Below are 12,554 nucleotides of genomic sequence, written 5' to 3'. Positions count from 1 at the left end.
TATGTTTCCCCACCTCTGACTATTTATTATGAAGTGTATACAAGTAATTCATGTGAAATTAACACATAAAATCCATACGTCCATGAGGCCGCGATGTCTTCATGGTCTGAGATGAAGTTATTCTCATGTCTACATGCCCCTGCCCATCCGTTACGGCACTGTGGGTATAGCCTCAGCTTCCCGGCACACACTGTCCTGTGCTAAGAACTTCCTGGTAGCAAAATGGCCATTAATGTGTAATCATTTCCTTACTGACAGGTGTGTTTCTTTTTTAAAAACAGTTTATTTCGCCATGCAATGCTCAAAGCACTTTTGGTTCAAATAAAATCTTTGGTTCCATTTTATAGTAATCAAAAGGACCGGGCATGTTTGCTCATGCCTGTAATCCCAGCACTTTGGGAGGCCAAGGCGGGTGGATCACTTGAGGTCGGGAGTTCAAGACCAGCCTGGCCAACATGGTGAAATCCTGCCTCTACTAAAAATACAAAAATTAGCTGGGCATGGTGGCACATGCCTCTAGTCCCAGCTACTCAGGAGGCTGAGATAGGAGAATCGCTTTAACTCAGAAGGCAGAGGTTGCAGTGAGCTGAGATCACGTCACTGCACTCCAGCAAGGGTGACAGAGAGACACTCTGTCTCAAAAAGAAAAAAGGAAGACAGTTACATGTCTTCAGCCTGAGATCTTTTTTTTTTTTTTTTTTTTGGGTCAGAGTCTCACTCTGTTGCCCAGGCTGGAGTGCAGTGGCGTGATTTCGGCTCACTGCAACCTCCGCCTCCCGGGTTCAAGCACTTCTCCTGCTTCATCCTCCCGAGTAGCTGGGACTACAGGTGCAAGCTGCCACGCCTGGCTAATTTTTTGTATTTTAGTAGATGGGGTTTCACCACATTGCCCAGGCTGGTTGTCAACTCTTGAGCTCAGGCAATCTGCCCACCTTGGCCTCCCAAAGTGCTGGGATTACAGGCATGAGCCACCGTGCCCAGCCCAACCTGAGATCTTAGAAGCAGAAGCCTCTCCATGCCACATTATCCAGGGACAGCTCGTTCTATGTCTTTAACATGCTAGAATTTCAAAGATAGCGTCAAACACACTCTCTGTACAGAAAAACTCCACTGAACATCTGCAATGCTTTTTTTCTTTTTGAGATGACGTCTCGCTCTGTTGCCCAGGCTGGAGTGCAGTGGCACGCTCTTGGCTCACTGTAACCTCCGCCTCCTGGGTTTAACCGATTTTCCTGCCTCAGCCTCCTTAGTAGCTAGGACTACAGGTGCGCACCACCATGCCTGGCTGAATTTTTTCTTTTTTTGTTTTTTTTGAGACAGAGTCTTGCTCTGTCCCCCAGGCCAGAGTGCAGTGGTGCGATCTTGGCTCACTGCAACCTCCACCTCCCGGGTTTAAACGATTCTCCTGCCTCAGCCTCCTGAGTAGCTGGGATTACAGGCGTGCGCCACCATGCCCAGCTAATTTTTGTATTTTTAGTAGAGACGGGGTTTCACCACGGTGGTCAGACTGGTCTCGAACTCCTGACCTTGTGATCTGCCTGCCTTGGCCTCCCAAAGTGTTGGGATTACAGGCGTGAGCCACTGTACCCTGGTCAATTTTTTCTATTTTTTTTTAGTACAGATGGGGTTTCACCATATTGGCCATCCTCGTCTCAAACTCCTGAGCATGTGATCTGCCCGCCTCAGCCTCCCAAAGTTCTGGGATTACAGGCATGAGCCACCAAGCCCGGCCAGCACCTACAAACTTTTTTTTTTTCAGACGAAGTCTCACTGTCGCCCAGGCTGTAGTGCAGTGGCGCGATCTCGGCTCACTGCAACCCCCACCTCCCGGCTTCAAGTGATTCTCTGCCTCAGCCTCCTGAGTAGCTAGGATTCTAGGCGCCTGCCACCACACCTGGCTAATTTTTTTGTATTTTAATAGAGACGGGGTTTCACCATCTTGGCCAGGCTGGTCTCGAACTCCTGACTTCATATCCACCCGCCTTGGCCTCCCAAAGTGCTGGGATTGCAGGTGTGAGCCACCGCACCTGGCCCACATCTGCAATCCTATAATGACGAGCTGTTGAGCTAACTCTAAGTCATTAGCCAATCTGAACCATCTTTGAATCCAAGTAGTTTTACCATCTTTTATTATAAACACCATCACATTTCAAGTTTCCTCTTTTTGATCACAAATATAGGACTTTTTCTTCTCCTCTTAAGTATACAGCATGAGACACAGCGTTGGGGCTTTCCAGCTTTCTTACAGAGATTTCCTTACGACAAACTTAGGGCTAGCATCCACAGACTATGCTCCCGGTCACATCCTTCGACATCTGGATTGCCCAAGACGGTTGCACAGGATGCAGACTCCAAAGAGGATGAGGTTGGTACATAAAGTTTTGAATTCCAGGATAACCTGAAATAGATGCCCCTCCACTGCCCACATTAAAAGGCTGCACAACCAGGAGGGCGCCACTTTCTGAGTGTGGGCTTAGAGCTGCTGCTCCCGGGCTCTAGCCCCACTTCGTGTTTGAACACATGGCTCAAGGTTTCCCCACGGGTGGAAAAGATGAAGAGGACGGTGGAGGTTAAGAACCCAGCAGGCCGAGCAGGGGCAGCAATCTCCACTGGAGGCCCGGCCTGTGCTTCCCCTCCTGGGATGGGGTGAATGGGGGCGGGTCGGGGGTGCCAGATGGTGGTCTTATTTTTACTTGGTTTAATTATTCTACATTTTGTAACTCAAGGTTCAAAGCTCTGTGCTAAAACTAGATGGGACCTTTCCAATTTCTTGGAAAGGTTCCTCGAATTTAGATTTCCAAACCAAGTATTCAAGTATTTAAAAAATATCTGTGAAGGTAAAGGGCCCAAATGGAAGCTATTTGGGGCATGATTCCTAAATTTACCATCAGCCCCCACCTAGATCAGCCTTTGTTGGAGGACTAGGGATAAAGTGAGTTCTCTGGGTGTTGGGGGCGGTAGACTAGGGGATGAACTTCAGCTCCCCTGCTGATGGTCCTCCTCTGTTTTACGGTTTTTGTGAACTTGTCTCACCCCCTCAGTAAGGGAGCCTGGAACTGGACTCCAAGGGAGGCAGGACCATGTGGCTAAGTGCAAGTATCCCCCGAACTGGGGGACCTTTCTCACTGTAACAGGGACTGGAGCTGGTGCTCCAAGGTGTCTGTCCCTCAGCATTTCCTCAAAGGCCACACGGGACATGCTGCGCGGCAGCGGCAGGATGTGGGGGGAAAGTCAGGAAGCACCTCGAGAGCCTAGAGCACTCTCTGCCTCAGATTCTGGGAGTTGTGTATGGGGGGAGCCGCCTGAACACGGGAAGAAGCGCCGCCTCTGGGGGTGGCAGCTACAGTGGACAGGGAGGATGGAGTGGGCCAAATGCAGTTTCAGACCAACTGACGACCCTAACTGTGTGGGCGACATACACCTGTGAGCCTCGAATGTGTGGGGCCATTGCTGAGCCGCCCGCCTCAGTCACCGGGAAGAAAAGCCTCTGGGCGGCCGCTAAGCCTGGGCCACAGTTCCCAGCCACCACCCACGCCGCCACAACCACAACCGCAGCCCCAGCCTCTCCGCTATGAGCGAACAACCAGAACCATGTCTTACAAAGAACAGACTCAAAAAATATATATAAATAAATAAAAACCTTAAACATTCTTACAGGGATCTTAAAGAACAGAATACATGTTAAAAACCTCAGTAATTTATATCAATTTTAAGCGGTACTTTATATACAATGGGGAAAAAAACACATGCATAGTCCAAATACAATGTTGAAAACAGCATTTTCATAACAAAAAACCCCGAACACTAAGTGTTAATACCATGTACATGAATTCAAGAAGGACCACCCTTTTTGTCTGTTGCACACAGTTTATTTAACAATATGATATAAGAAATGAGTTGGTATTTTACCATTCTATACAGTGATTGAATCTTCTCGAGTTTCGTATTTATAGTAATTAGAGCGCTTGCATGATTTACACTAGAATTGCTTTTCCTCATTTCAAGTTTCACATAGAAGAAAGAAAAGAAGGCTTCTTCTCTAGTAACATTAGCATGGTCTAAGAGTGATCATCCCTATTTTTTGTCTAAAACCAGTTTTATCAGAGAAACAAAGCAACAATTTCTACATCTGCAAGACAAGAGTTTGGCTTCAGCCATTAGGTATAGATAGATGTGTGTGGGTGTGTGTACGTGTGTGTGCACGCCGGAGTCAATTCCTATCGTCCAGGGGTAATACTGGGAGACGCCCACAGAGTTCACTATAGAAAAAAATCTTCCCGAAACATCAGAAAGTTATCGGGATACATTATAAGCTTGCATTATTTCAGGAATCAGTTCTGAATATTATTTTTCTTCTTACTTTTAAACATAAATGTTTAAAGTCTTGAAAATACAAATAAAAAATATGAATATAATGAACTTGTTTTTCCCGTTAAAAAAAGGCATGAGTCACCAGCAATGACGACAAAAAGAATCCAAACAAAACCCCCCTCCCCCCAAACAAAAACAAAACGGAAAAAAAAAGAACCCCCCCCCCCAAAAAAAAAACAAAGAGAGAGACCAGATATTTAAATCAACTGGTTTTTAACAAAAAAATATATTCTTTGTATTGTTTCTTTAAACATCAATCCACCCTTCCATGGCTTGGAAGTCGCAGTTCCATCTAGGAATAAAAAGAACCTAGATGCCTGGATTTTCAGTACAAAAGGTCCAAGAACATGAAAGGGAAAAAAAGTGATGCTCTCACAATGCTACAAGCCCTCCACAAACTTCTCTAGCGTGTCCCCCGTGGTGTCCCCGACCAGGGACAGTTCGCTGGACAGCGCACTCCTGCTGGGGGTGTTCAGCTGGGGGAGCATTGCACTCTGTTCGGGGTTCCCCAAGTGTCCCTGATCTATGGAGCTGGCCATGGTGACTGCAAGTCCGGGGTGGGGGGAACCAGTCTGGGGTGAGACGTGGTGTGGCGAAGGCTGGGGCTGTATCCGTGGTGACGGGCTGGAATGTGGAGGCTGGGACTGGGGCCGTGGAGACTGGACAGGGGCTGGAGACCGCACCTGGTTACTAAGGGATGTGGCGATCTGCTGGCCAGGGAGATGCGAGGCCTGTGGCTGTCCTGAGAGCATGTGTTGCTGGGGGCTCATGGGGTTTGGCTGGCCTGGGGACCCAATCTGCTGCTTCATCTGCTGTTGCTGCAGAATCCGCTGCTGCAGGGCTTGCTGGATGTTGGGGGTGCTGTCTGCCCCCAGCCCCGGCTGCCCCATCTGGCCAAGCTGTCCCATCTGAGCCGCCATCTGGCCCATGGAGCTGCCCTGGAGGGGGAGATGCTGCTGCATGCGCTGCTGCTGCTGCATGGCCGGTGGGTAGCCTCCGGGTCCTTGAGGCTGCTGGAACTGGCCGTGCCCCGCCATGCCCCCAGCCATGCCGGCACTCCCTTGCTGCTGCTGCTGTTGTTGCTGTTGTTGCTGCTGCTGTTGCTGCTGCTGCTGCAGCAGCTGCCTCCGTAGCATTTCTCGGTACTGTGGATTCATACTCGCCATGTTGGGGTTGTGTCCTGGGTTCATGATGTTCAAGGCCTGGCCCTGCGGGTTCAGGCCTCCCATCGTCTGCTGCTGTGGAGGCACACCGGGCCGCGGCACGCCAGCCTGCATGGCATTCAGGTTCTGCAGGCTGGGCTGCTGGTGCATGCCAGGCTGGGGTTGCATGCCGGGCTGGGACTGGAGGCCAGGCTGGGGCTGCATGCCGGGCTGATTGGCCACATACTTGGCTGTGCGCTGTTTGATGAAAGCTGCCATTAGCTGCGGGTTTGATTTGAGAATGTTCAGCACCTGCTGTTGCTGCTGAGGGGAGCTGGGCGACTTCAGGGTCCGCAGCAGGTCTTGCAGAGCGCTGGGTGAGATGCTCCTGGGCGGCTGCACGCTGGGCATCCGGGGCCCGGCCACGGCTGCCTGGGCCTGCATGGATATCACAGGCCTGGGCAAGCCTGGCATGGGCTGCTGCTGGGGAATGGGCGCCTGCTGCCACTGCCCGGGAGGCATGCTGGGCATGACGGGCCCGCTCACCTGGTTGGGTCGGGGCACATTCAGGCTCACAGGGGCCATCTGGCTCCCCGGGGTCCCCATGCCCGTGCGTCCTGGGGGCATGCCGTTGTTGATGTTCACCCGGTACAGGTGCTGCTGCTGCTGGGCCTCACGCTCGATCTGCCGAGCCGCTTCCACCGCTGCAGGAGGGGGCTGGGCCGGGGGTGGGGGGGCCGGCACCTGGCTGGTAGGCTTCCCTGTGGACACCGTGGTTGGGGGCTGAGTCCGGGCCACGCTGGGGAAGCCAGCTGGTGACATGCTCACGGGTGAGGGTTGGGGCTGGGCGGGGGGCTGCGGTGTCTGGGGCGTGCTGGGCTGCTGTGTGGGGGTCCCGGGCGGTGCTGAGGTAGGAGAAGGCAGACTCTGCTGAGGCACGTTGCGGGTGTTCATGGTGGCCATCCGCCGGCGCATGAGCTGGGCCTGCTGCAGGCGGTGCTGGATCTGCTGCTGGCGGAGCTTGTGTTTGATGTTGAGGCAGAAGGGCACGGGGCATTTGTTTTCTTGGCAGTGCTTGGCGTGGTAGCAGCAGAGGGCGATGAGCTGCTTGCACACCGGGCAGCCCCCGTTGGTCTTGCGTTTGCAGCCCTTGGTGTGCTGCACCACCCGCTTCATCTTCTGGCAGGATGGCAGCGAGCAGTTGGCGTTGCGGCACTGGCACGCGTGCACCAGCGACTGGATACAGCGCTGGATGCTCAGCCGGCGTGACTCCTGGGGGCTCTTTGACTGTGGCTCGCCCTGGCTGCTGCCCTCGTCGTCCAGGCCCAGCCCCCACTTCACCATCTTATGGGCATGGCTCTTCGTGTTATAGCAGTTGATGCAGAGGTCGTAGTCCTGCAAGCAAGGAAAGGGGACAGGCCGGTGTCAGCATGGGACCCAGTACCACCAGGCACCCTGGCTGCTTCCCTCCACCGCTAAGTCTGGGTCTGTGCCAGGAGACCCAGACAGGATGGGAGCGTGGACAGCTGAGAGACCCAGACAGGAAGGGAGCACGGACAGGTAGGAGACCCATATAGGACGGGGGCACAGTCAGGACGGGAACACGGACAAGATGGGATCATGGACAGGACGGGGGCATGGACCGCCTATGTATTGCTCCCAAGGACCTTCACTCCTGGGAACAGCCCTGAAGGCTCAAAGATAAGCTGACCCGTGCCCCTAGGACCCCTCGCCTGTGAGCTCATGCACAGTAGATACCAGCCCCCTTCCTTCCGACTTCCTCTGACCTGGGAGTCACATCGGCCCTTGCCACAGCCTGTCCACCTCCTGTACTCCAACTATGAAGCCTGACAGTGAAAGGCTGAGGGAGGCCGGTCCCTCCCAAAGCGCCGACAGCTGCCGTGAAGTGCCTCTGGGAAGGCCTGCGCTATCTGCAGTGCACCAGTGGGCCTTCTCCACGCGCAAGCCCAAGTTACTGAAAACTGCTTGCACCTGGCAACCTGATGGAGCCCTAAGACCAGGTACCATGACTGTGTTCACAAAAAGACATGAAAACGGCCACATTCAGAAACTAGAAAGAGGACAAAAGAGACTGGAGAAAGGTGGAAAGCAGAAGAAGTGTGTGAAGGTGGGGAGAGAAGAAAGGCCCTCACTCTGCTAAGGACCCACTCTGCCCCGCTACAGACACCACAGCAAGTGAGCAGGCTCCGGGTTGGCAGGTGATGGTGACCGTCCTGGGAGGGGGATGGTGGGATCTGTCACCTGCCTGCCCTGCACAGCCTGACTCGGCCCATGCAAGGGACACCCACGCCATTTCACAGGGGAGTCAAAATTCCTAGAGGGAAGTGAGGGAGCATGACTGTGGGGTCCTTCAGGAACAAGCGACCAGAGGGGCCCAAGCCGCCAACATGACAGCGGGTGTTTCCAGCCGTTTAGCAAGACTAGAACTGGGCACAGACAGGCCAGACTTCCCAGCAGAGCCTCCCTCTGGCTGTCCCCAGGGTCAGGCCTGTGGCTGTGGCTACACAGAGCAGGTTCAGGAAACACACACACAGCAATGCCTTCTGCCTTGTGACACCGTCCTAGTTCTGGAGTCAGTGCAGCCGCCATCAGGTACAGACACCAACCCTGGCACCCATGCAAAGGGACAGGATGCTTTGTCAGACCCCAGGCCGGCTGTGGGGGTGGGGGTGGAGGCAAGGCCTACCTCGCACACAGTGCAGTGCCAGCGCGTCTCCACGTGGTGCTTGCACTCGTTGCAGGTGTAGACAAAGCGGTCCTGGCCCTGGGTGTGCAGCTCCACCAGCATGCAGAGCGTGGACCACTTGGAGCGGCGCAAGGAGGAGAACTCCCAGTGCTTGTCTCTGGCGAGGGTGAGGAAGGCGTCGCGCCCATCCATGAGGTCACAGCTGAGTAGGGGGTCGGGGTCGACGATGGGGGGCAGGGTGTTGATGACAGGCCCGGCGTGCAGGTGGATCACGAAGAAGACCTGCAGGAGCGGAGGGGCTTTAGTCCCACACAAGGGACATGGCACCTCCAGTGGTGAGCTCAGGGCAGGCGCAGCCACCCAGCCTGCAGAATAGGCAGGTGGCTGAGTCTGATGGCCCCGATGCCTTGGGATGGAACGCAATTGGTGACACGTTGCATGATGTCACCCAACTGTCCACTTGGTTTCCTGGGGGCCACTTCCCTCCCACCACAGACCTGTATGCGGGCCCACAACCGCCAGCTGCAAGTCTTTCCCTCCTCTCGGCTAGAGGCACAGCTGCAGCACTGCAGCCCATGCCTACCTCCTTGTGCTTCTCCATGGTGGCATACAGCTTCTGGGATAGGTCATTGGACACGTTGGGCATGCTGGGTTTCTTCTTGTTGGCGCGGCTGATGCTGCTTTTGTTCTTGTTGGTTTTCTTGTTGTTCTTCTTCTTGGCATTCTTGCTGTCGCCCTGACTGCCCTGCAACAACACGCAAGGTTGTGACACCAGGCAAGTGCCCCTCCACACTTGGCATGCATGCCCAGCTCCCAGGCCGTGGGCATCAGGAAGCTCAGGCCAAAGCAGGTCACCACCAGGCAGACCCCATACGCGAACGACCACAGGTGGCTGTAGGTGCTGCTGCCTTCGGGACAGAGCAGGGCCTGTCCTCGGCCAGGCTGGTGTCATTATCAGCTTTATGCCATGCTGCCTCTAAAGGGGAAAAGAGACCCAGAGTGCGAGTTCAGAAATTAACAAATGAGGGCAGTGGGGGCTGTTTCCACTGTGCCACAACCAGATGCAGAAGATCCCACGTCACAACTGTGGTCAGTAGCTGTCTGCCTTGAGGAAGGCTCTACATACCCGAGAAAGCATGAGAGCTTCCAGGAGACAGGAAAGCTGCTGATGGGAAAAGCAGCTGCCCCATCAAGAGCAGGGACTCCGAGGCCCCTGCAGGGTCCACTCAAGGCCCACCGAGAGCAGGCTGGCTCCCTGCGGGGGCCATCAGTGCTATGCCTTACTGGCTGAGGGTGGGCTTGCTCTCAGCCCACAGGCTCCTCCTCTGGAAAGAACGCAGGCTTGTCATTCATTTACACTTTAACAGAGAGCTTTATTTTTTTTTTCAGAGACGGAGTTTTGCTCTTGTTGCCAGGCTGGAGTGCTAAAAGTAGTGTGATCTTGGGTTCAAGTGATTCTCCTGCCTCAGCCTCCTGAGTAGCTGGGATTACAGGCACCCGCCACCATGCCTGGCTACTTATTATTTTTTTTTTGAGACAGAGTCTCGCTCTTGTCACCCAAGCTGAAGTGCAATAACGCGATCTCGGCTCACTGCAACCTCTGCCTCCAAGGTTCAAGCAATTCTCCTGCCTGAGCCTCCCTAGTACCTGAGATTATAGGTGTAGGCCACCACACCCAGCTAATTTTTATATTTTTAGTAGAGATGGGGTTTCACCATGTTGGTCAGGTTGGTCTTGAACTCCGGACCTCGGGTGATCCGCCCGCCTGGGCCTCCCAAAGTGCTGAGATTACAGGCATGAGCCACCGCGCCCAGCCAGAGAGTTTCATTTTTAACAAGATGAGAGAGACTCTTGGTGTTCAAAGAGAGGGGTCAGTCCAGAGAGAATTCAACAATCCAGCCGGGCGGGGTGGCTCACACCTATAATCCCAGCACTTTGGGAGGCCAAGGCAGGCGGATCATGAGGTCAGGAGATCAAGACCAACCTGGCTAACACGGTGAAACCCCGTCTCTACTAAAAACACAAAAAATTAGCTGGGAGTGGTGGTGGGTGCCTGTGGTCCCAGCTACTCAGGAGGCTGAGGCAGGAGAATGGCGTGAACCCGGGAGGCGGAGCTTGCAGTGAGCCGACATGGCGCCACTGCACTCCAGCCTGGCCGACAGAGCGAGACTCCGTCTCAAAAAAAAAAAAAAAAAAAAAAAAAAAAAAATCCCGCCTCACTGACAAGGAGCCTGAGGAGCCCAAATGTCACGTGAGTCCTCCGCAAGATTCAGGGACAGAAAAGGGACATCGGGAAAACTGAGGAAATTGGAATGAAGTGTGGACTTAAGTTAATAATAATGCATCAACATCAACAAATGGCTCACCGTGGCAGCAAATGTGCCACAGTAAGGTAAGACATTAGTAACAGGAGAAACTGGGTGCTGCAATATACTGGAACTCTGTGCTCAATTTTTGTGTCAGCCTTAAAACGAAGCCTATTTTTTTTTTTGAGACGGAGTCTTGCTCTGTCGCCCAGGCTGGAGTGCAGTGGCGCAGTCTGGGCTCACTGCAAGCTCCGCCTCCCGGGTTCACGCCATTCTCCTGCCTCAGCCTCTCCGAGTAGCTGGGACTACAGGCGCCCGCCACCACGCCCTGTATTTTTAGTAGAGACGGGGTTTCACTGTGGTCTCGATCTCCTGACCTCGTGATCCGCCAAGGAAGCCTATTTTTTTTGAGATGGAATCTCACTGTCACCAGGCTGGAGTGTAGTCGCACAATCTTGGCTCACTGCAACCTGTGCCTCCTGGGTTCAAGTCATTCTCCTGCCTCAGCCTCCCAAGTAGCTCGGACTACAGGCGTGCACCACCACATCTGGCTAATTTTTGTATTTTTAGTAGAGACGGGGTTTCATCATGTTGGCCAAGCTGGTCTCAAACTCCTGACTTCAAGTGATCCACCTGCCTTGGCCTCCGAAAGTGCTGGGATTACAGGCATGAGCCACCACGCCCGGCCTGGAAGTCTATTTTTACAAAATTATAAAATAAATATGTTCATGAAATTAAGAAAATATAGACAAGTAATTTTTAACAGTTTTGTTTTTTGGTCTTCCCGAGCAGCAGTGTTCTGTGTTCTGGAGCTTTCCCTGGGTACATTCCTGACACTATCGCGAGCCTCTCCCCATTTCCCAGAATCCACAGCACGATGCAGAGCAGAGCTAATGGCAAAGCAGTGCTCCACCCCACGCACCGGCCCTCACTAAGGCTGACCCCCAGAGTGAGCTCCTGGGGTGTTGCTGATGAAGGCATGTCCCTGCCCATTGTTTTCCATGAACCAAACACACAAGGGACAGCAGGTCTACATGCCGACACCTCAGCATCCCGCCTCCTAACACATGCATGTCCCCGGTGCACAGGGAAGGCTGACCCAGCAGGAGCCTCTATCGGGCCTGTCTTCTGGACAACCCCGCTGCTGCCATGCCACAGGCAGGTGCCCCCTCCTGGGCTGGGACTCGGCTGCGCAAAGCCTGTCTTGGACGCGGTAACCTCCTGTGTCACCCTTAGGAGATGGAACTCAAGCATTAACTCACCAGACACCAGTGAGACCAGCCACACTCCAGCGGGAGCAAGTCCGAAAACAACAGGCCAGGAGCTCTGCTTAGGAGCCACCTGGGGCGCAAACCCATGCCATCCCCCGCACGCGCCTCCTCTGTCCTGCGAATGACACTCTGGGGTGCCGTCCAGCAGGTGGCTGCCTCTCAACCACCTGTGCAGTGAGCACGAGTCTGTGTGGCGGAAGCGGTCCAGGCCCCACTCAGCCTGCAGCCCACTCGGCACCCACCTCACAGACCTGCTCTCATACGGGACAGGCACCGGAGTGGCAATACGTCCCCAGCCGGCTCCCTGCTGCCTCACCCGTGGCAGCGGCTCAGGCCCACGCAAGAACTACCACCATTCACCGCTTTTCCTCACTGGTCACAATCGCCTGTCCCGCGTTCTGGGGCTGCAGCCTTCAACATTCGTCATCGCTCTCCCTGCACCTACAGCTACAGCCCACACCCACGCCACCATCATCTCTTCCCCAGACAGCCGCACAAACCCGCACACAGCGCGCCTCCTCCCACTGCCTGGCGGGTCCTCTTCCAGCACCTTCCTGTGGTGGGCGGGTCTGGCCCACACGTCACCTCCGCAAGGCTCGTTCCCCTTCAGAGCTCTGCCACGCTCAGAGCACACCATGCTTGGGTCTGGGTTCTTTTTGTTTCACATCCTACCAGGACACAGCCACTCCCTTGGGGGCAGAGATGGGGTTTTGTTTGTTTTGAAACAGAGTCTCCCACTGTCTCCTGGGCTGGAGTG

General features: G+C 54.2%; 1 protein-coding gene across 2 annotated transcripts in view; it reads right to left on the bottom strand.

Annotated features, from left to right (window-relative positions):
* Window positions 1-2,100: 2,100 nt before the first annotated feature.
* The window catches only part of CREBBP (CREB binding protein), a 156,463-nt gene continuing 146,009 nt past the window's right edge, over window positions 2,101-12,554 (bottom strand). The window contains exons 29-31 of one of the 2 annotated variants that reach the window (XM_003269219.4): window positions 8,804-8,965; window positions 8,221-8,502; window positions 2,101-6,908 (exon numbers count right to left, since the gene is read on the bottom strand). In XM_003269219.4, the coding sequence (XP_003269267.1) occupies window positions 4,752-6,908; window positions 8,221-8,502; window positions 8,804-8,965 (2,601 nt within the window). In that variant the 3' untranslated portion in view covers window positions 2,101-4,751. The remainder of the gene's footprint in view (window positions 6,909-8,220; window positions 8,503-8,803; window positions 8,966-12,554) is intronic. The other variant, XM_012497415.2, reaches the window with a different exon arrangement.

The sequence above is a fragment of the Nomascus leucogenys genome, chromosome 18 (genome assembly GCF_006542625.1).
Source record: "Nomascus leucogenys isolate Asia chromosome 18, Asia_NLE_v1, whole genome shotgun sequence".
NCBI classification, from domain to species: domain Eukaryota; kingdom Metazoa; phylum Chordata; class Mammalia; order Primates; family Hylobatidae; genus Nomascus; species Nomascus leucogenys.
This window is presented reverse-complemented; position numbering and strand designations above follow the sequence as displayed.